Below are 25,466 nucleotides of genomic sequence, written 5' to 3'. Positions count from 1 at the left end.
TTACATCAAGCCACCTGCTTTGCTTCAATTTTTATCCCACAAACAGAATTCTGATTAGAGGCGCGATAGCTCAGTCGGTAGAACGGGGATTTTGGATCCCGGTGACCTTGGTTCGATTCCCAATTGGTGCGCTAGTGCCCTTTGGTAAGGCATTCATCCTCATTACCAGGTCCCTCGGAGAGAACATTTAGCCATCAGTCCTCTGGTTGCTTAAAAGCATTCATGCTTTCTTAGCAATCAGGTAAAAAACTCCCCATTCACCACCATAATAACATAGTAAGCTGAAAGCTGGACTAGAATCAGAAGGAAATGATACTATTTTATTCTAATATATTTTTTTCCCTTCTTTATAGGAGTCTGAAATCCACTGTGAATTGGAGCAGAGCCAGCAGAATTATGCAGTAGAAGCTTCTAAGCTGAAAGCTAGACTAGACTCAGTAGAGAATGAAACTCTTGTTGTCAGAGAGCGTGCTATTATGGCTGAGGTAAATAGCATTGCAAAAAAAATTGTATAAGAATACATTTTAGTCATTTTGCATATTTCACTTATGTGGCTAATTTGAAAATGTTTACAGCTATAGAGATTTTAAATTTCTAAAAATCTTAAACAATTGAATATAAGGAGGACCCAAGTCTATTTCTTGGCCGAACCAAGTTAAACATGGGACATTGCACATACATTTAGGCAAAGATCATTTTGTTTTTCTTGATATTCTCAAATTTAACTGTCATGGGCTTGGGCTATTCTTACATTCATACACTCATTCGTAACTTTATCAATTTCTCAGAATCTTTTTTCTCACAATTTCCATCTAAAGCCCCCATCACTTATTCCGAATCAAGCAGAATTGGCCGAAATGAAAGCACTATTGTTCGACCACCATTTGGTTATTTAAATCTACTTCGAACACCGTTCGAAAATACCCCCCGAATGTTTTGAACATGACCAAAACCTTTGGGACGGCCAAAAGAAATGACAAAAATATTTTGAATACACTCAGAATGCAAACAGAATATTTAGAATGTCCAAGAATGTAGCACGAATTATCAATCTGACTCCATTGCGGTTCATTTTGACTAGTGTATGATGATTCACCTGGTCAATTTACTGAATTTCAACTCCAGTTTGGTGAATTAATAAGTTCCTCCAAAAAATTTCTAGATTTTTTGAATATTTTTTTCGTTCAAGCTTCTGCTTGATTCCTGCTGATTCCGAATAAGTGTGATGGGGGCTTAACTATCTGATTTAATTTCATTTGTTAAAAAAAAAATCATTTGGATGAGATTTCCCTTTTAAGGTTTTTTTATATCATGTTTCTTTCCAGGAAGAATGGGTGTTTTTGTTAGTCGAACGTAAATCTGATGGATCAAAATCTGTACATTGGTTATTGATAAACCCATATCAAGCTTACAGGTCATCCAGAACAATCTGTTGGGAATCATGCATACAATTTGAATAAATTGGTATTGGTGTATGAAACCTGACCAAGAGATGGCGCTATGCAATAAACTGTGTCAGTACTGTATATGTAGAATGCCCTTTCTGAATAGTGTATGTGCTACTTTGATACCACGTATTGTTTTGGTTGGTTTTTTTATCCTTTCATAAAAAAGCATGTAAAAAAATACCTCAAGTGCCTTGAGCATCTCGCTATACAAATTCTCTGCATTATTAAAAGGAAAGGGCAAGAGAAGAGAAATTTAAGAAAGGCCATATGACATTATTCCTTCAAATACAGTGACAGACCTGCCAACCAGTACGTTTTAGCAGTATTTAGTACGTTTTTGCAACCAAAATACGGCAGTGAGTTTTTTCTTTAAAAAATACGTTTTTTGTATTAAAAAAAATAAATAATAATAATAATTTTTTTTTTTTTTTAACTAAATCGTAATTTATTGAGAAAAATAATCTCTATATGTCTCTATTTCATAAAACGTGCACAAATTGGTTATTAGATCAATGTAATTTCAGGTAACTTGTTTTTTTTTCAATCATTTTGCTCAAACCAGGGTGAAGATATACACATGTTTTATTTTTCATCTGCAAGAGCAGTGCGCATTTTAGCTTGCATGCAGCTTGAGCGCCGCGATGAGCGAGTGCGCCAAGCATTTTATTATGAAATACACTTTTTTGGGGAAAAATACAGTTTTTTTAATCACAGAATACAGTTTTTCATTCCCAGAGGTTGGCAGGTCTGCAGTGAAACCTGTCTGTACTGACACAATACATGGCCTGTATATACAGGTTCTTATACCGGTACACATAATATACCTCAGCAGGGTTTAGTTAGTGTTCACTATAGACAGGTGTCTGCTATAGAGAGATGACCACTACAACAGGTTTGACTGAGATATTAATTGCATTTCAGGGATATGATTGTAGATCTAAATTTATTGAATTCAATACCTGGCAAGGACCAAAAGGAAAACTAGTATATGTGCATCATGTTTTGACTGTGTCCCAACAAGGCTAGCAATAAACTGTATTTAATCTAAATGCTTCAGTGGAATATAGTGTAGTTCAGTATAATGCTCTCACTAACACACAATAAAATGTGGCAGGGCCAAACTACTCTTTAGACTGGTATGTAGACAAACTATTGCACTCATGATTCCATTGCTCACCATGTCACATTCATTCATTCATTCATTCATTTATTGATTCCACTTTTAAAACAAATAACATAATATACATAACAAATGTATTCGTAAACATAGTGTATCAAAGATCAAATTAAATATCTAACATAAACATGGTTTCAACTCAAGAAAAAACAATGTCTCTAGCTGATCTAAAGAGTAAAATATCCATAGTAAGTCTTTTACTCATGCCAATGATTTCATTATAGGGTCAGGTTTCTCTACTTCTTTCAAGGAATTGTTTTTTTTTTGTTACTTCAGATATTAGATTTGGACCAAGAATCAGTTGGGGCCATTTTCTTCAAATATAAAATGAGTGGGGCAAAAATGTAGTCTAATCAAAAATGTGGGGTGTGCCCTACTGGTAATGTGCACAAGAGAGAGCTATGGTTCAGAGCTGTTATAACATCTGAACTTATTGATTTCTTATTATCATTCACAGTCTAAGATTGAAGAGCAGCAACAAGAGATGAACAAGTTAATGTCAAAATATCAGCAAAGTCAGGTTAGTATTATAAGGGGTGTGTGCAGACCAACTAACACAAAGCATAGGTATTGATTGTAAAATTGATTTATTATGATCAGGGGCCCATTTCATAAAGTTGAGGAGGAGGAGGAGGAGGAGGAGGAGAAGAAGGAGGAGAAGGAGAAGAAGAAGGAGAAGAAGAAGAAGGAGGAGAAGGAGAGGGGGGAGGAGGAGGAGGAAGAAGAAAGCTTCAGTCTCTGTATTTTGGTTGTTCCGCTGAACTGTGTTGGCTCCACTCACCAATTTATAGACTGAAGAGTTGTTGGCCCGTACGTAAAGACAACGTATTAGCATTAACGTTAGATCTGTAACATTCGGCGGAAACCTGATTTTCTGATGATTTTTTTTGTACATAAAATGTCACATTATAAAAAATAAATTACTTTGGAATTTACGAAAAAAATATATAAAATTAAGAAATATCGTACCTTAGACCGCAGTTACCGCAAATTCCTTTCAAATGAAGATCAAAACATAGTCATCCTCGATCCTTTCATTGGTCATTGTAAGTTGTCATCATCCTTACAGACGTATTTACCAGTCGCTATATATCGTGATTCGTGCCGCTGCTTTGCGCTTGTCTATGTGCGTGCGTTCGGAACTTGTCGCTCGCATTGATTGGCCAGGATATCGAAAATTCTAATAAGAAAGCCTTGATAAAAGCATAACTCAATGAACATAGAGGGCAGCAACACACGGCTGTCATTTTTTCCTCTCCGGCAGAAAAATTCAAGAAATAAGGAATAAATCATCGGTAACGTATATTTTCTTGGAATATACGTAGTATCAAAAGAAAGAATAGAGTCTAACAAGATAGTGGGCCATCGTTCAAGATAATATAATGTCATTTAAACCTAAATGAAAATTAAAATCTAGACAAAACACCATAGGCCCGAAATGGGCGACGTGATTACACATGCAGGCTCGCACTACTGTAACACACTATCGTCGGTGAATGGGGATTATAGTAAAATGTCAGAAATTGTTAATAAATCCCCAGAAACGACGGTTATTCCTGTCTACACCGTGTTTAGCTGCGCTGCCTAGAGGTTCTCAAGCATTCTAGAATGAAACTAAAGTTATCATATATAGACCTCTTTTAACATTATACATGTATGTACAATTGATTGTAAATATGAATTTTACAATTGATTATAACTGTAAATCTTTTCGAAATCATTTCCACAATTTTACAATTAATTTTAAATACCCGTAAGTAACGGACTATATACCGCACCCGTGGATTAACCGCACCCCAAACTTTGGACTAAAAAAATAAATAAAAAATAAAAAATCCTTCTCACATTTACCGGTACATGTATATTTGAGGTACACTGTACGAAGAAACAAAAATTAAGTTCAAGATTTGAAAGTATCCAAAGAGATCACCGATATGCAAAAATCTGCTGTTCTTGATCAATTTATCTACAAATGTTAGCAAGAAAATATTGGTCACTTGCACACTCACTCACCTCACAGTCACAGTGTACACACACAGCACTGCCGTTCTTGTACATTGCAAACTACGATACGGTACCAGGCAGTACATCTTGTCAAATTATGAACTGTGTCTTTCCCGGCGTAGGAGGAAGAAACATTCACATTTCTTGCATCACAACCTCACAATCACTTTCAGAATTTGTCTAGCATTCGATGTCTTTGCATGAATTTTGGATACGGGATTACAGGAAGGTTCAAGAAACAAAGAAATGGGCATTTTTTCTAGTTGTTTTTATGGCTTCGTGCCGTCTGTCTCGTGCGTGGTGTACATGGTATCTCATGAAAAGCAAATGGGAAAGAAAAAATAAGCTGGCGCGAAATGGTAAGGGACTTTGGAGGGGAGGGGTTAAAGGAGAATGAAACCCTTGAAACCAGCTGAATCCATATCAAAGAGAAAAATCAAAGACACATATTGTTGAAAGTTTGAGGAAGATTGAATGAATAATAAGAAAGTTATGAGCATTTGAATATTGAGATCACTAATGCCATGTAGTTCCTCCCATTGGTAATGCGACCAAGATCTGTGATGTCACACACGTACAACTCCCTCATTACTTTAGTACTTATTTCACTTATATTCTCTCTTTTATAGAGTCTATCACAAGGTAAGGTGTTCTCTTTATGAGAGGACAATTACAGAGGTTTCACAACATTATATCATTGATGAATCGTTTGTCGTATGATTAGAATGAGCAAAAAGAGATATTTTAGGGTATATTTTCAGTGTCCAAAAGGGGAGAGTTGTTCATCTGTGACATCATAGATCTTGGTTGCATTGCCAATGGGAGGATCTCCATAGCATTAGTGACCTCGACATTCAAATGCTCATAACTCTTCTATTGCTAGTCCTATTTTACTCAAACTTTTGTTGATCTTATTCCTTGATTTTTCTGCTTTCACAAAAGCTAACTTGCTCCAAGAGTTTCATTCTCCTTTAAAATGAATAGGGCCAGCTTAAGTCGCACTATAACCACAATACAACGCAAGCTCTCAGCTCACTCAACTCTCTCTCAGCTGTGACAAAATATTACCGAGTATGCTTGGCGTCTCTTTGAACTTAGCCAGGGAACTTTGCTGCTTTGAATCGAGAATAAAGTCGAAATTAGTGTCATGAAGGTGAATGGGTTTGTTATGGACAATATTTGATTAAGATCGTAATAATCGCTTCCCATTACCCGCGGCTCATACCCCTCTAAACGACATTGCCCTGGGCGGCTACGCCCGGCCACTCGATGTGTTGTGAACTGGCAGACGTCTTACATGTTCGGGAGGGGTTACGACGGGCTGGCTCAGACCTGTCACGTGGATAAACCGCACCCCCGACTTTTGCTTCTATCCCGCCGAGAAAAAGGTGCGGTTAATAGACCATTACTTACGGTATTACTTGTTAATCTTTAGAGCTCAAAGTTTAGATCAAATATGATCAGCTTTGCATTTTAAGAACCTTATTCTCATAGGGGGAAACCTGAGAGCAACAGTCATATAATCAGTTACATATTGGGAGGAGAGACCTGCAGACCTGCAGTGATACAATTTATCTTTGGCCTCCCATGCATGGGTTGAGCCAAACAAATAATAAAGATGATGATGATGGTAACAATTATGATATTAGTTGTATTATTATTAGATATGATTTTTGTTCATTTTTCTTCCAGAAAACTGTGGGAGACCTTCAATCAGAATGTCATAAATGGCAGGAGAAATATATGGAAACACAGGTATTTTATCAAAAAAACTCTTTAATTATTACTGTATTATTATTATTACTATTATTATTATTAGTGTTATTATTTTTTATTATTATTACTGTATTATTATTACTATTGTTATTATTATCATTATTATTACTGTATTAGTATTATTATTATTTATTGTTTGATATTCCAGCAATCAAGACTACATTGAATAAATTGATCAATATCATACAGGAACACAAGAATAATGTTCAAATATCATTGATCAGATAAATAGTGCTTATGAGGAAAATAAAATTATTTTTGATGAAAAAAAAAATGAAAATGAAAATCCATATTGTTCGAAATAGACATGAAATGAAATACTCAGAAAAACTTGCTTTGCCCAATTGATTGTGGATGAAGATGGTAAATCTCCTTTTACAGAATAGATCCAATGATAGTTAACCAGTATTAAAGAACTTCTAAATAAATGTTTTTGTTCAAAATTATACTCTTTGTAATTTCAGAGCAATTGAAATTTTGCCCTTTCTAATCCGTCTCGTCAAAGTGCAGTGAATATAAAATATCACAAAATATACATGTATCTGATAATTTGAGACTCAAGACTCCTGCCCTAATGATAACATGAAGCAATATTATTACCCACAATTCCTGCCCCTTCCTGGTAGGTCAAGCTAGTTAGGTCACAGACGGAAACAGCAGAGCTTAAGGCTCGTCTGCGCTACAGCCATGTGAGTGCGCCCTCTTGTGTCACGTTCTTACTTCGGAATGTACGCACCTTGGAATGCAGTGTTTATCACTCACCCTCTTAACTCTATTGAATGAATCAAACATTTTCTTGAGGTCTGTTCACATATGATGGAGAAAGCTGACAGTTTTTATCTTTTATCTTCTGTATAACCTATATGGTGAAGGCCCTTTTCATGGACTTTCATGTCATTACATACAATGAATACACAAACATTTTTTTTGATTTAGTTTAAAGATACGGGGCCCATTTAAAAAAAGTTACAACAATTATAACTTTGCCATTATTGCAATTTCCATGGAAACCTTGATTTTGATTGGCTGCTGAGCCCTGTTACTGTGGTAGTTGCCATAATGGCAAAGTTACAACAGTTGTAAGTCCTTTATGAAACAGGTATTATTGCATTTTGAATTATGGGATAAAAACTGTCATTACTTTCTGCATCATATATGAATTACCCATCTTATCCTCTGTATATTTATTTTTAACCAAATCACTGAAGATATGGGCAGGGGTTGAATATGTACAATGCACATGTACATTACTGCAGTCAAAATATACAGATTTTTTGCTACATACTTCAGTCACATATCTGTCATTCTTAGATTTTTTTTGGGAAATGGAATCAATTATTTTGTTCCTAAGTTAGTATTGATTTTTTTTCTTCATCTGTTTCATTTGATTTGTTTTTATTTCTTACACTTCTGGAATCAAACTTCAGTTTTTTGTCATCTATTTTGTTTTATTTGTTTCAAAACTTTGCTGCATTTAGTTTGTTCTTTTCTATTGTTTGTATGTATCAAATCCTCTACAAACTACAATTATCTTTTGTTATGACCCCAAATTGATTATTACTCATTTTAGAAGAAACCTCGGAAACAAAAACGACTGTTCTTTCATATGCCTTCACGCCCAGTAAGTGTCAGAAACATCTCTAGAACCGACATCAAATAGTCAATGAAAAGTTTGTTAGAAAACAAGAATATTGGAAATTATTTGAGCCTTAGTTTGGTAGATGGAGAAGCCAAACTGAATACCTGCAGTTCTGCTATTAGAAGAATATTGGTGATTTGGAATTTAAAAATGCACATGTAGGATTTAGGATGTTATTTTTGCTGAATTGTGTAACCTAAAGATAGTTACAATAAATAAGAATTATGACGTTGACATGTTTCCTATATATCAATGATTGAGATTAGATTAGTTAGAATGATGAAAACCAAACATCCAGTGCTTTAAAGTACAAATTTGGGGAGTGTTTTATGAAAAGTTTTCAATTATTTTCACCAACTAAGTTGCTCTGAGCCAGATTCAAGGATTGCAGTAGCTTATTACATCTGTTAGTGAAAATCACGAAAAAATCTTTTCATGAAACGATCCTCAAGCTGTTGATCTGTTTTCCAAACTAAAGTGTCAATAGAAAATCAAACTAATTGCATTATTTATTGCTTATAAGAGTAAGTGAATTCACAATGTTTTATTTAAAAACTCATAACGTTACTGTAGATTATTAACAACACTTAATAGAAAGCTGCATTTTACTGTTTATTGTAATGAAACTTAGTAATGTTATGCAAAGAAATGAATATGCATTACAATGTTGGAAATGCAAAGATTTTATTTCTTGCACATTTGAAATATTCCCTTCAAGTTTGTGTCTACTAACATAAACTGTGTATGATAGTCCCACTAACTGCATTCTGTGTAGGTATTCCTGACTGATTAGGCTTCTCCTATGGCTTCTGGTATTAATCATAGAAAGTTGTCTGGAATGAAAATTGTTTCTTTTTTCATCTTTGATGTTTAAACATGCATTGATACTTATTGTTACAAAATATGTATGTAGCATATTTTACATTATTATAATACAGGATGTAATTTACATGTTTCTCTGATTTCTTATCAAAACCCTAAAAGCTCATTTTCCTTTTCATGAGACAATCAGTGCTGTTGGCATAGGTTCAAATTTAGAAGAGAAAAAAAACTGCAGAAATTAATTAGTCATACAGAATTGAAGGTGTTTTTCATTGTTTATAATGGAAATGCTGACCAGAGAACCACAATACATGACTGAGCACTTTAGGTTTAATGCTTGGAAGAATGTTATTTCCAACAATTTGTGCTATGTTAAAGCTCACTCATTTTGAAAATGGTATAATAATGAACATATTTTGTATAATCATTTAATGCATCATTACGAGTTGGAATCTGACTTTATTTTGTTGCTCCGAGAAACTGTCTCCAAATGAAAATGTCTGTATTGTTGAAATACCTGAAAGGCATTGTTTAGAACACATTATCTTGTTGTCGGCTCGTCACATGGGGTTTAAGCAGGCTGGTACTGGGTACGGTATGTGTCTAACATGTACCAGCTAGTATGTTCCTATCACATACCAGTTAGGACTTATGGCTGTTTATTGCGATTCAGGAATTATGTTTTCCTCTCTTCAACAAATTTCCGCTCTTATTGAATTTCAAACTTTGGAATGCACCATTTCTTTTCATTAAAAGTATGCCAGTATGTTTTTTTTTTTTTTTTTTTTTAGTTTTCAGAATTTATTTTGATATTTTCTCAAAGGACAATATTCATTTTATGCCACCCAGCTATGATTTGGTAATCTTTTTAAAACAATTCTTTAATCCAATTATTGGCCATTTCTGTTTTTCCATTTAATACCCCTTACCTCTATTCATAACTTTGATTTTCTTGTTTTGCATGGTTGATCTCTTGCTGGTTTTCAATTAGTTCTGATTTGATTCTTTAAAAATGATTTTAATTGTTAGAGAATTTAAGATATTTCTATCCTTAATAGATATTAAGTATTTTTATATGAGTCTAAGAGGCTTTTGTTTGAAAATTCATTCTTTTTTTTTGAGATTGTGAAGTATATATTGAAATGAGGAACAGTTTATTTTCTTTGAAATATAATTTTCAGCAAAGTTTATGCATATTATTTTGGTAGAAAATCATTAAGAGTCTCTGATTTAATTGTTGAAAATACGTTCATGATGATTTTATCTATCATTGTATTCAGAATAACAGACAGTTGTATGAAAATGATTAAGGATAATTTTTAAAAGCATTTCCCTTTTCTCAAAAAATTTTATGTCTTCATTTGGTAGAAACTAATTTCTATTTTTTTCTTTTAAAAGAATTAAGTTTATATATTAAAAAAAAGCTAACCACCATAGGTAAAGAAATATCTGCTATTAGTAACTTTTGTTTACATTATTCAGATTGTAACTATAATAAAATACAGTTGAGAAATACAGAATTCATTAGTAAACAAGTTAACTTCTTGTTGGCTATTGTTGAGAAGTCTTCATGAATTTAGTTGTTAATGATTCTTTCATTATAAATATCAATTTTCAAATGAAAGTAAGAAATTTTAATGTTTTTTTTCAGGCTCTTCTTGATGATCTCCAATCCAAGAAAGTTAAAACTCTTGATGAAGGTAAGTTTCTTTTGAATCACAATAATTATTATATCAGTTTATTTTCTTCCTCATTATTGTCTCCTCCTACTTCTTCATTGTTGTCTTCATCATCATTGATGCCGCCTCCTTCCTCTTTCTTCTCATTTCCTATTTTTCTTGTCCTTCTCTTCTTCCTCTTCATTCTCTTTTTCTTCCTCTTCATTTTCTTTTTTCTTCATCTTCCTTCTCTCCTTTTTCTTATCCTTCTTTTCTTCTTCTTTGTCACTGTCGCCGTCATTGCCATCATCATTGTCATCTTCTCTTCCGTCTCGTCGTCCTCTTCTTTCTCCTCCTCATCTTCCTTGTCCTATTCCTTCTTCCTCTCCTCTTTCCTCCTTTTCTTTCCTCTCCAACATGTGTCCCAGTTGACTGTCATCATTAGACAATGAACATTATTGGACCAGAATTTATTTGACTTAGAAAAGTTTGGCAGTAAACATTCCATTGCTCATGTAACTGATATGTCTAATAACATTCAATATTTTTCAGTCCATCTCGAGTTTACAGCAAGCAAAGTCCCTTTTTAGTTACATTCCCATTTCTTTCTCTTGTCATATAGAAGTAGAGAAAGAGAAGCTAAAGATTGCTGTGGATTCTCTGATCATTGGTAACAAAGAAAAGGTGAGATCAAATTCTTTTTTTATGAATCTACTCTTTAAAAAAAAGGAAATAACCCTTTTTTCACTTACATCAATAAGTAGCTGTGTCTACCTGTTGTATTAGTTTTTCCCTACATGCAGTTAACAAGAGAGATCATATCACAAACTTTGACACCCTTCTTCTCATCCCCCCCCCTATTGTAATTCCTCTTGTCACAATTTGATCTAGATTCTGATAAGGTCAAATAATCTATCAATGACTGATATTATTTTTGTTAAATGGTTATCTGTTTGAGTGTCACCTGAATAACGCTTGATGTCTCATGTAGTCATTCAATAATGCGTAGGGTAATCAACCTGCTGTTTCCTGATGATTTTGCTTTCTTGCCTCGTGTGTATTTTGAGACCGATTTTGTGATACCTAGGTTGGTCTACACGGTTCTTAGTATTTTGAACTAGCCCAAAAGACCAGAGATTGTTCTGAAGCCTGATTCCATGCGCAAATCAAATGGAATTATTTTCTCATCTGATATTATTCATGCAAAGTGTCAACTATTATTATCTTGCAAACTTTTCTGTGGTACCCCCTCAGAATATTCTCATGTTCCTGTGTGTACATATTTATAGCTTTTGCAAAGAAGTGGTATTCGTGCAAAATTCATGTTAACTTTAATTTTCAACAGTAACATTTTTTTTTTTTTTTAATGTGTCACCAATTTCAGGATAAGACGATAGAAGATTTGAATCAGAGATTATCAAAATTTTACCATGTCCAGGAGATGGCAGCTATTAATGGCAGAGGTAAGAATCTATTCCTTTCTCTAAGTTGAAGGGTCAAATGAGCTTTTGCTATTTCCTTTTTTTTTTTTTTCAATTAAAAAAACTGAGGGATATATTACTATTGCCTGTGCTTCCTACAAGTCGAATGGAAATTGATAAGTGATTCCAGGGTTCAATTCTCTGTTATGGCAAGAGATATCTGATTTCAATACAGTTATTTGTTGTTATTACAAAAATCTAGTGTTTAAAATTACCTTTTCATTAAGGTTAGATTCCCTTGTGAAAATACCCCCATCACAATATACTTAAATGCATATTTGAAAAGATATAATAATAGAAGTCTTGTGTCCACTGCACTTTGTTCTTATTTTGTCTTGTTTAATATTTGAGAACAATTTGACTGTAGATGTTGTTTGAAGGTTTGCATGGTGGTATGTACAATCGCTGATGTGGTTTACGGTACACCATGTGTAGTGTCATAGAAACAGTGGATAGAAGAAGAGAAGAAATGGATAGGCGAGAAAGTGGAGATTTGAGAGTAGAGTATTCTTTCTTGTAAGTAGTCCTGAAAAGGACTGTAAACCAGGAAAGATTGAAGAGTTGAGAACAGCTTGAGTAGTAGAGCCGATGAGGAGATGCTGGCTTGAGTAGGCGAGTAGAGATGGTGAGTAGTAGAGAGACTCGACGTTTCGGGCAGGTTGACTGTCCGTCTTCAGGAGTGAGTGTTCGCTTGGCGTGCGGCGGTACTTATGACGTTCGTGCGGACGTGGGGGAAAGCGCTGGGCCGGCGGTCACGGCGGGCTGTCGTCGTAGGTGGCGCTCTGTGCGTGGGTCGGCGGTTTTGGCGGGAAACGAGTTGGCGTGGTATGCGGACGCGGTGTGTAGACAATGGGGTGAGTTACGGCGGCGTGTGTGTGTGTCGGCGTGGTAGGTACATCAGTTATGGCGATCTGTGCGTGTTGGTCGGCGGACTCGTCGGGTAGGCTTCGGCGGGATTGAGTGGGTGGCCTGGTGTGCGGATGAGGTGTTGGGTCGTCGGCGGAGGTTGTAGCGAGGTGTCGGTGGCGGCGGTGTGTGTGTTGGCGAAGTCGGTGGCGGCGGTGTGTGTGTTGGCGAAATCGCTGGTTGAGTTGGTGATTCGATCAGACTGCTGTGTTTGGTAGGAGGGCTTGGTGAGGTGACGGTGGTTGGTGGCTTGTTGGAGTTGGTTGTGGATTGGTTGGAAGTTGGGTGGTGACGTAGGATTGGGTGCCAGATGCTGTTGATGTGGAGGCCAGGGTCTTGAGGCACAGTGTGGTGTTGATGTATCTCAATGGCTTCCCTGACCCTTCTGGTATTCCAGTGCCGGATGTTGGTGATTAGATGGCTATTGTCCCAGTCTATGCGGTGATTTTCCTGTTGTGCGTGTTTGACAATGGCAGATCGGTCCCAGTCGCTGCGTCGGTGGTGGGTCTTATGTTCCTTTAGTCTGGTGTCGAAGTCTCGGCCGGTTTCTCCGATGTAGACTTTGCCACAGTCGCAGGGGATCTTGTAAACGCCTGGTTGCTTGTTGGATGGGTGCTTGTCCTTGTGAGAGTGCAGGATGGAGTGTAGTTTTCGAGAGGATTGGTGTCTGACGAGGATGTTGGCAGAGTGAAGGATGCGTTGTAATCGGTGTGAAGCCTTGCCAATGTAGAGCGCCACCTACGACGACAGCCCGCCGTGACCGCCGGCCCAGCGCTTTCCCCCACGTCCGCACGAACGTCATAAGTACCGCCGCACGCCAAGCGAACACTCACTCCTGAAGACGGACAGTCAACCTGCCCGAAACGTCGAGTCTCTCTACTACTCACCATCTCTACTCGCCTACTCAAGCCAGCATCTCCTCATCGGCTCTACTACTCAAGCTGTTCTCAACTCTTCAATCTTTCCTGGTTTACAGTCCTTTTCAGGACTACTTACAAGAAAGAATACTCTACTCTCAAATCTCCACTTTCTCGCCTATCCATTTCTTCTCTTCTTCTATCCACTGTTTCTATGACACTACACATGGTGTACCGTAAACCACATCAGCGAATTTGACTGTAGGCTTTAAATTAATTTTCCATTGTTATTGACTAAGGCACGGTTGTATTTATATATTATGATTTTTATTTTTTATTGTTTTGGACATCGTTCACATTGAAAAATCAACATTTTTGTGTGAATATGTAATCATTTGATGCTACAATATTATAAAAAAAAGATGTATGCAAGTCTTATTAACAATAAAGAATGATTGTTTAACAACAATATTTCAATAAGGCCAATTATCTTTCAATAAAAGTATGGAATTCAGCTATGTTATGCCCTTATGGAGCTGACAAAATAAATATTTTGTAAATGATAAATTCTGCTCTGATTTCATATTTCAGTTGACATGGATATGCTCCTTGACATTGAAAACCAAAGAACAGACAGTTTTTCAACGTCTAGTTCAGCGACGGGAGAAACAGATACATCAAAAGATAGTGTAAGTAATCTCTAAAGCATACATGTAGCTGTGAACTTTTACTAGATATTTCTAATTGTTACCAGATGCCTGAAAATTATCTGTTTTATTAAATGTAATTATGCCCACTTTGAGGATCAATTTTAGTACATCTGCCATATGTATCCCCCCAAAAGCACCAAATCACATAGAAACATAAAAAAAGATGCAAACCACAAATAAATTCCTAAAGTAATCTCTAAAGCATAGCTGCAAACTGTTACTAAAAAGTACTATTAACATATTCTGAAAATTACCAGTTTCATGAAATCTAATTGTGCACAGTTTGAGGATCAATTTTAGTTTATCTGCCATATGTATCCCCCAAAAATCGCGAAATCACATAGAAACGTAAAAAATGCAAACCACAAATAAATGAGCCATAAAGAGCATGGAATATGTGGCCCAAGTACTCAGCACTAATAGTAAGAGTTCCTTTTAAAGTTCTACTTAGTGTGTGATTTCTATGTCTTTACAGTGAAGTACTAGGAAAGGTACATGTTAGAAGCCTGTGTTTTTTTAGGAATGAGTGATTGTTTAACTTTGGTGAGGTATGTATTATGAAATGTACATGGGTTTGTATTGTATTGAGGGGTTTGACTAATTTCATTATTTATCCCCATACAGCGCCAGGTCCCACAAGGATCATCTCCAGTTAGTCCAGACCGAGACTTCAACCATCCCATGATGGTAGATAGGACAGAGGAGATGTTTGGGTCCAATACCAGCCGACGATCTGCTAGTCTAGAGAATCTACAAACCAATGTCGTACCATCAACGGTAAGTCTCCTTCTTGATGTAAATCTCTTGTAAAGTATGGCATGTATGTTGATTGGTCAGTAGATAATGTGCCGAGTAAATTCATTTATTTAGAAAGTATTTGCATGGTGGTGTAGATGAATTAACATACATGTAGGAGGTTTACAGTTTTGATCACTCACTATCAAGTCACACCTTGATAAACTTTAAGACAGTCTGTATGCTATTAAACATCACAGTCAAGCTACTCTGCGACAACAGTCCAAAAAAAAAAGAAACATATCCTTAAACCGTCAAGACATCATCAATCTAAGTAAGACTTGTGGATAAAGAAATAATCAAGCCATTACTATACACTATATTGTGGAAAAATATCTCCTAAACACCACTCCTAAATGGACAATCAAGCCATTCTTATTAACTATTTCTGGCCAAACTCCGGGGGAAAAAAGTTCAGTTTCTCTCGAACACCATTCCTAGTCAAACTCCTAGATACTTCTAGAAATACATTGAAACCGTTTCCAGACACCTTGATAATTACAAAAGAGCTTTATGCACATTCACCCAGGGTCCCTTCTAAAATTACAGAATTCCTTTCACAGGTCAGGTAATCAATACCATTATATCAGTAGCTTTCAAAAGTTACCTTTATCATGTAATTCATCATGATTTGAATAAAATGACGATGTAGTATCAAGCTGTAAACCACCTGTTAGATTATAAAGCACATAGTTTGTTTGAATATTGTATGAAAGTTGGTGGCACTTAATAACCATGTACATTACACTATGATATGATAAGTAATATATGATGAGGGCAAAATACAATGCATAACAGGTTATTTCAAGTTTGGGGTTGATGTTTTAGTGTTGGTGTTTGGTCAATTTTTTCCTCCATCACTACACCATTTGTATATTAGAGCTGAACCTGGTGGATGTTTCATAAAGCTGTTCATATGTTATGAACGACTGGTGACCCTTTCTTAAGAACCTAATCAACGCCAGTGGAAATCCGATGTGCGTCACTTACAGGTGTACTACAAGAAAGGATCACCAGTCGTTCATAAAGTCACTCGTAACTTATGAAGAACTTTAGGAAACACTCACCTTGTGCAGAGCTATCAAGAATGTAAATTTGATCATTTTTGTTAGGTCACATTAAATATTGGCGCTAGGTTAGGCAACCTGCATTGTGCTTCCAACATGAAATCATCCTTCATGCAGTTAGCACCTATGTAGTTTTGTATGGTGTTATCTACACTCACATATTGAGTGCCATCCTATAGGTAGTGACTGGTATACATGTATCTTGGAGAGTTGGTGATCAAATTTGCCGACACCTGTAATAGAGCGACAACTTTCATTCAGAGCAAATTTAGGTGTCGAGGCTTAAACATTCTTCAGCTTGTTCTGGACAAATATTGAGGAAATCATATTACCATGTGCAGTTGTACAGAGCATATGTTATGTATATCTGCCCCTCGGATAGGACGTTAAATGGAGGCCCCATGTAGAGGATAGTCACCACCTTTGCAAGTTAAGAACCCACAGCACTAAGAGTTTGGGAAACCCCGGTGTAGTGGTTCACCTGCACATCCCACATGAAAACTGAATGGTTTCAGACCTTAATTCACACAGCACTGATACATTAAATAGCCCCCTCTGTTGGTTAGAATGAGAAAGAGAGATGTGCTCCAGAGCATTACAAAATGCCTATATTTTATAAAATTTGATTCTATTCTGGGTAGGGACAGTGATTTTCCGTTTCAGAAAATCTTAAATTCCGTTTCAGCATGTCAGAAAACGGAAATTCTGTTTCCCCATAGACTTTGTGTGCATAAAAAATTAACGATTCCGTTTACCCATTCAGTAGCAATAACACTCACGCTGGTCAAAATTTGTATCTGCCACTGTACCAACAACGCAGTAGAATCGGATCTATGCGGGTACACAAAATATTTTGACAAACACATTTAACATGAATACTGTACATCCTCACCTTTCACATTTTTAGCATTATTTTATGGTTGAATGAAATTTTATCGATAATTTGGGGGGTTTTTTACATCGTTTTGAGCAGTCAAAGATTTTGTTCTATCCGCCATTTTGGATTTCAAGATCGTGCTGTTACATCTTCAAATGTAGAGGGCAGCAACACACAACCTCATGTGAATGTTTTCGATACGGCCGATCGACCGTACCCCGCCAGGAAAGGCCGAGGCGAGGGGTACGATTGAGTGTGATGGAGTGAAGAGCAGTCACGATGTGTGGATTGTCGTGATTGTAGTGAGGTGGGATCTTGTTTTGTGGCCATTTCATTTTCGTATTTTGTTGAGATTTTGGAGAAATTTTTGTTGCTTTTCTGTGTATTCTGAGGAAAAATATGTTTTCTGTTTGAAATGCCACTTTCCATTTCAAAAGGCCATTTCCGTGAATTCCGTCCGTTTTCCGTGATCGCGGAAAATCACTGTCCCTATGTGGGTGATAGACGACACCTGTTACTTGGTAAACTCAATTCTCGCTACCCCAAATAGGAACAAAAATCTCATAATGCGCGAGACGAGATAATTTTCACTCCGTCGGGTCGTCATCACCACTTCCGGTTTAGAGTCATGCTCGCGCGAGGTTCGCGATACTGAGTTTTCCACCACGCTGAAATCGATGCCAATCAGCGTAATATGTACAGAGTATAATACTTTTTATTACATTTGGTCAGTTTTGATTCTATTTGAATTATAAAAAAAAAATATACATTTCACGTGAAAATGATTTTTATTCATGCTTTTATTTGGTTATAAAAAAATCAAACAAATAATGAATATCTTAAAATTTTGCATTTAGCGACCGGCCTGACATCACGATCATATTCAACTAGACGCTAAATATATACAGCATTCATTTAGTTCAATTTTTGGTCGACCACAAAATGGATAAAAATCAGTTTCAGAACTTAAAAAAATCTTAACTGACAGATGAATACCGTGCAATGGAAAGCGTCGGGCAGAATTAGTGACTTTAGCAGAAAAGGCTGTTAAACTGTATCGTGAAAGAGAGGGTTGTGATCACGAACTTTCCGAGCGAAAGCGACGTTGTGTTGTTGTGCATGACGGCACTGTTGATCTGAATGGCAAAACAGTGCATTGGACTTCCGAACAGGAAGTTGTAATACCGAAAAGCTATCCCATAATGCAATGCGCATTACAGGGATTTTCCGGGATCTCGGCGAAATCGCTATTTGGGGTAGCGAGAATTGTATTGAAATCCCCATGAAACCTGATTCTGATTAGTCTTGGGGATTAAGGCAGGTTTCAAAGAAAGAGAGAGAGACAGCCATGGTATGAACCCTTCGTGGATCACTACCTTTGTCAGAGGCTGTATTTCAGTATCATCAAATTTTTTTGTTTTTCTGAGTCTTTTGACTGCTTGTGATTCGATTTGAAAACACCTCCCAAACAAATTGCAATTATAATAATTTCTGTTGTCATTTTGCCAATCAACTAGTCCATAATTTAATCTCCCTATTTTCTAATTTTTGTTCCATAGCGTATGAAAAAGGCAAAATCAACGATGGTAAAATTAGAAACTTTTAACCAAACATAATCATATTATTGTTCATTCTTCAACGTTCATTATCTCTTGTCTTTCATATATTATCATTTAAATATTAAATCTTCAAGTTAATCATTCGCAGTGCCCTTCTATGTATGTTGCTTCATAAATGTCTGCATTTTGAACCAATATTATCAATTTGTATATACATGTATTATGTATCATATTATTCCTCATATAAGTAATTAAGTATGCATCAATTATACAGCTTTCTTGTAACAAACACTCCTTTGCTAGCATGTATAGGATAGACTTGATTTATGAAAGAAATCTTTTGATAACTCATTTTGATGTCAATGTTTAATCCATCATGATCTCTTTCAACAAGCTTATACGTTATGATGAATTAATAATGATGCCTTGCTCTTTCCAGTAGAATAGATAGGATTCAAGAATGTGAGAATGAATTTCTGCAGGTTTTCAATGATACTTGTATGTTTCAAACTCTGTATAACTCATTTGATGTTAATATGCCCATGGTTTATTTTCAAGTAAAATCGATAACAGTTTGACTTTCTAAAAAAGTGTGTTTCATGTGGGTTTTTTATGTCAAATTAAAACATATCATATCTATAGACTTGATAATATACAGGTATGTTCAATAAGTGTGTCTATGTTCCATACCATGTGAATATATATATATTCATGACAAGTATATGACTTTGTGTACAGTACCTACCTTTTTATAAAGAATGATCATACCAATGGATGTTATGTAATTCATTTGATATTTGCATTTCCCTTGCATGTTTTCTATCCTTACAGAATGAAACTCCTTCTGACCTATCCCATCCCACTCCTGACACCAAAAACCCTGACAGACCTCTTAGTGAGGGTCCTAGAACAATACATGTCCCTATACACATCCAAGGGCATGGTACGGTACAGCCCCTCCATTCCACCCCTGACATGAAACATCCTCCAGCGGACAGTTCAACCTTTCTTACAGAAGATCCTAGAACGATCCATGTTCCTATCCACATTGAAAGGGTATCTCCTGGGCTAGGAGATCCTTCTCTTCCCGAAGACATGAAACACCTGACCAAAGAATTACCAGAAGTGGTCACCTCAGCATCAAACAAAACCCCTCCATTCCCAACCAATAATGAGCCGACCTGGGAATCTGTCCCAAAGAAGGTTAATTTTGATTTGGACGCTACGACTGAGATCAGTAATGACCAGAGAAGCTCGGTTGGGGAAGACTTTGAAGATAGGGCGGGTATTGATCATGTTAGTGTTTTCCTGACACAGGGTGCTAATAGTAATCCTTCAAACACAAATGGTCATATAGGGAATGGTGTACGACCTAACTCTGTAGAGTCTCCAACTGACTTGACCTTCATTGACATTGACGATGCCAACGTGGCACACTTCCGTCGTGACGTTTCCCCCATTACAGGTCACATGACTCTACCTGCTCCTAAGAAAACGACGGACTCAGAGGTAATCACACCGTTCTTTCTTACGCCTTTTCTCCATCAAATCGACCTATTGCATTCATCGCTATCTATGTGTTGTTATAATACCATCTTATTAATACACTGTTCATCTTCACTTAGGATTGAGTTCTTTGTGCCTTTGCTTCCCTTTTTAACCAGTTACCATGGCAACAGGTGGTGCATGGCTTTATTCTTCAAATTTTAATTCATTTTCTTCAGAGTTTTGTATTTAACAGTTACGTTAACTTCTTGTCAATGTTATACATACTAAAATAATGGCTTAATAGATGCTACCTTTATATGAACATAAAAATGTGTTGTCCAAAAATTTAAATTGATCTTTAACTAACATAATTGAGTCATTTTATCACCAAAGTGTGTACATGGTCATTCAAAGATGTTCTGATTTTGTTATTTCATTAAAGCTTCATTTTAAAGATAAATGAAAGTTTGCAATTAACACTGACATCTCATGAGAAAGTGTGTAAAACCAAGTTTAATTGTCAATCTACACTGCAGATCTAGATCTGGTATAGTTACATGAAATTTTTTATTCATACTTACTGGCACTTTGGTGGTCATTTTATTGGATTCTGTGCATATTTCATTTTGAATATTTAACTTTAAATATGCATCAAACAGTAGTGATAATAATCTCCCTAGGATCTCTATTTTGTACACCCTGCTATCTTGGTATGCTGTAAAGTGGGATGGTGTCCTTTATTAACTAATGTAGTATGGATGATGTTCTGCTGCAACATCTTTTTATCAATTTTATTTGTAACAAAAAGAAGCATAGAAAATAGAAAAAAAAAATATGGTCGGTCAGCATATTTGGGGCCAATTTTTTATTAATAAAACAAGATGACAGGGTTTACTGGGGCTTGTTTGGTTACAGCAAACATTTTTGTTAATTCCATCAGTTCATAAAGACATGAATAATATTGTTTATTACTTTGATTTTTATCCTGATAAGTGTTAAAGATTTAAAAAAATATGTGTTTAATATTCAGAGTAACATTGTCAGTTCAACAACCACTGTTCCCCATATATGTACCTGCAGATCCAAATTTTGTGAAAAGTTACTGTAGGCATTTTAATAGCATGTTGTTATCTTGTGATACCACAATAAGCAATGCAAAAGACATCAACTTGTAAATTTGTGTGAGATATTTATTGACCAGCTGCAAGCCACAAATTGATTTTAACTGATTTATTTCCTCATTTAATGTGTGTGTGAGATGCAATTTCGAATTTGATGCACTTATCATTTACTTGACAAAGTTTTGTGGAACACATAATATTTCTGTATACTGTTTTCCTATATATACCCCTGATATTTTGTATATATTTTATATACCTAACCTCCAATTTCACTGCTTTATAATCTTTTTTTTTTCAATATACTCTTAATTTTAATCTCATCAGCACTATTGTTATTCATTAGATTTCTTTTGCTCATTTTCCTTCATCATTATAATATAACACACCCCTATACATGCTAATATATATATATATATACATGCATTGTACTTTGTATTGTTGACAAAGAGGTTTGTGACTTGAACATTAAAAATAATTTCTTTGACTTTTTGCTTATATACATGTATTCAATTTGGTAAATGGAATTTTATTGATTTATCATGAGCAATTCTGATAAATGAGTTAAGATCAAGTGATCAATACAAAATGAGCATTAATTATACTATTAATAGCTGGATTGATTGAAGATGCAAAGCGCTGCTATTATTACCCTGGATATAGCTGTGCTGCCCATATAGGCGCTGAAAGGAATTTCTTCTTAACGGGTTCCCATTCACCTCACCTGGGTTGAGTGCAGCACATTGTAGGTAATGTGGGTATTAGACTACATGAATGTAGAAAGCATAGACTGGGTTAGAAAAATAGGCCATAATCAAACTATACCGGCCACATAGTAATGTGGTTAGCACTAACAAATGCGCTAACAGAAGCCCTGTTACAACGGGTGTCTATAAAACAAAGACCTAAGACCTAAGACCTAAGACCCCATATATGTACTACCAAAAAAACTACAAAACTAAGACCCAACCAACTACAAAACTAAGACCCTGTGTAAGTAATACCCGGTAATACTCATGGGTATGAAGCCTAGTCTGTGATCCAGACCAAGTTACACTACCACCTATATCATACTTAGACAAAACTACAAAACTAAGACCTAACCAACTACAAAACTAAGACCCTGTGTAATATTCATTGGTATGAGTTTAGTCTGTATACTCCAGACCCGGGTTTGAAGATACACTTCACTATTCTATGTACTCAATACAAAACTACAAAACTAAGACCCAACCAACTACAAAACTAAGACCCTGTGTAATATTCATTGGTATGAGTCTAGTCTGTACTCCAGACCCAGTTTTGAAGTTACACTTCACTATCCTATGTACTCAATACAAAACTACAAAACTAAGACCTAACCAACTACAAAACTAAAACCCTGTGTAAAATTCATTGGTATGAGTTTAGTCTGTATACTCCAGACCCAGTTTTGAAGATACACTTCACTATTCTATGTACTCACTACAAAACTACAAAACTAAGACCCAACCAACTACAAAACTAAGACCCTGTGTAATATTCATTGGTGTGAGTCTAGTCTGTACTCCACACCCAGTTTTGAAGTTACACTTCACCTATCCTATGTACTCAATACAAAACTACAAAACTAAAACCCAACCAACTACAAAACTAAGACCCTGTGTAATATTCATTGGTATGAGTCTATTCTGTACTCCAGACCCAGTTTTGAAGTTACACTTCACTATCCTATGTACTCAATACAAAACTACAAAACTAAGACCCAACCAACTACAAAACTAAGACCCTGTGTAATATTCATTGGTATGAGTCTAGTCTGTACTCCAGACCCAGTTTTGAAGTTACACTTCACCTATCCTATGTACTCAATACAAAACTACAAAACTAAAACCCAACCAACTACAAAACTAAGACCCTGTGTAATATTCATTGGTATGAGTCCAGTCTGTACTCCAGACCCAGTTTTGAAGTTACACTTCACTATCCTATGTACTCAATACAAAACTACAAAACTAAGACCTAACCAACTACAAAACTAAGACCCTGTGTAATATTCATTGGTATGAGTCTATTCTGTACTCCAGACCCAGTTTTGAAGTTACACTTCACCTATCCTATGTACTCAATACAAAACTACAAAACTAAGACCCAACCAACTACAAAACTAAGACCCTGTGTAATATTCATTGGTGTGAGTCTAGTCTGTACTCCACACCCAGTTTTGGAGAAACCCTTCATCTATTCTATGTACTCAATACAAAACTACAAAACTAAGACCTAACCAACTACAAAACTAAGACCCTGTGTAATATTCATTGGTATGAGCCTAGTCTGTACTCCACACCCAGTTTGGGAGAAATGCTTTACTATCCTATGTACTCAATACAAAACTACAAAACTAAGACCTAACCAACTACAAAACTAAGACCCTGTGTAATATTCATTGGTGTGAGTCTAGTCTGTACTCCACACCCAGTTTTGGAGAAACCCTTCATCTATTATATGTACTCAATACAAAACTACAAAACTAAGACCTAACCAACTACAAAACTAAGACCCTGTGTAATATTTATTGGTATGAGTCTAGTCTGTACTCCAGACCCAGTTTTGAAGTTACACTTCACTATCCTATGTACTCAATACAAAACTACAAAACTAAGACCTAACCAACTACAAAACTAAGACCCTGTGTAATATTCATTGGTATGAGTCTAGTCTGTACTCCAGACCCAGTTTGGGAGAAACGCTTCACTATCCTATGTACTCAATACAAAACTACAAAACTAAAACCCAACCAACTACAAAACTAAGACCCTGTGTAATATTTATTGGTATGAGTCTAGTGTGTACTCCAGACCCAGTTTTGAAGTGACACTTCACCTATCCTATGTACTTAATACAAAACTACAAAACTAAGACCTAACCAACTACAAAACTAAGACCTCGTGTAATATTCATTGGTATGAGCCTAGTCTGTATCTCCAAAACTGGGTCTGGAGTACAGACTAGACTCACACCAATGAATATTACACAGGGTCTTAGTTTTGTAGTTGGTTAGGTCTTAGTTTTGTAGTTTTTTATTGAGTACATAGGATAGTGAAGCATTTCTCCCAAACTGGGTCTGAAGTACAGACTAGTCTCATACCAATGAATATTACACAGGTCTTAGTTTTGTAGTTGGTTAGGTCTTAGTTTTGTAGTTTTGTATTGAGTACATAGGATAGGTGAAGTGTTTCTCACAAACTGGGTCTGGAGTACAGACTAGACTCATACCAATGAATATTACACAGGGTCTTAGTTTTGTAGTTGGTTAGGTCTTAGTTTTGTAGTTTTGTATTGAGTACATAGGCTAGGTGAAGTGTAACTTCAAAACTGGGTCTGGAGTACAGACTAGACTCATACCAATGAATATTACACAGGTCTTAGTTTTGTAGTTGGTTAGGTCTTAGTTTTGTAGTTTTGTATTGAGTACATAGGATAGGTGAAGTGTTTCTCACAAACTGGGTCTGGAGTACAGACTAGACTCATACCAATGAATATTACACAGGGTCTTAGAGCCTGTTCAGACCGGCAGAGATAGCGCGATCTAGCGCGCGCTAGATCGCGCTATCTCTGCGGTGTGGAAGGTACAACGTCGTTTCGGTCCGCCCAACAGCGAGCCACGGCGAGCCAAAACGGCGTGCCACTGGAGCACCTCTTGGGGGTGGTCCACGAGAGATAGCGCGGTCTAGCGCGCGCTAGATCGCGCTATCTCTGCCGGTGTGAACCCGAGCTACAATAGCACGCCGGAAGTCATCGTTCTACACGCGGGGAATTTTATACTCATTCTGTATACAACGCCATGAAATAAACGTAGGCCGGCTAGCATAATAGGCAAAGCGATATCGAGCTCTCAACTAACTAGTACGGGTTCGTAATAGCGCGCGAAATCTTTGACCGCTCTGACCTCATGACGTCACGCGTCATGGCAACAGGACCTCTCAAAAAAGGGGGTGCTACGATAGACCGCGCTATCTCACTGCGGTGTGAATCCGGCGAATGCCAATGGGCGGACCGTGGATTGCGCTACGATAGCGCGATCCACGGTCCGCCCACGGTCCCC

At 36.4% G+C, this 25,466-nt stretch overlaps 1 protein-coding gene across 1 annotated transcript in view; it reads left to right on the top strand.

The window, feature by feature from the left end:
• The window catches only part of LOC129268039 (liprin-beta-1-like), a 56,951-nt gene that overhangs the window by 2,101 nt on the left and 29,384 nt on the right, over positions 1-25,466 (top strand). The window contains exons 3-11 of the mRNA XM_064115333.1: positions 354-485; positions 3,083-3,145; positions 6,322-6,384; positions 10,518-10,566; positions 11,147-11,208; positions 11,909-11,987; positions 14,360-14,457; positions 15,103-15,255; positions 19,608-20,285. Of these exons, the coding sequence (XP_063971403.1) occupies positions 354-485; positions 3,083-3,145; positions 6,322-6,384; positions 10,518-10,566; positions 11,147-11,208; positions 11,909-11,987; positions 14,360-14,457; positions 15,103-15,255; positions 19,608-20,285 (1,377 nt within the window). The remainder of the gene's footprint in view (positions 1-353; positions 486-3,082; positions 3,146-6,321; positions 6,385-10,517; positions 10,567-11,146; positions 11,209-11,908; positions 11,988-14,359; positions 14,458-15,102; positions 15,256-19,607; positions 20,286-25,466) is intronic.

This window comes from Lytechinus pictus, unplaced genomic scaffold, assembly GCF_037042905.1.
Source record: "Lytechinus pictus isolate F3 Inbred unplaced genomic scaffold, Lp3.0 scaffold_27, whole genome shotgun sequence".
NCBI lineage: Eukaryota > Metazoa > Echinodermata > Echinoidea > Temnopleuroida > Toxopneustidae > Lytechinus > Lytechinus pictus.
This window is presented reverse-complemented; position numbering and strand designations above follow the sequence as displayed.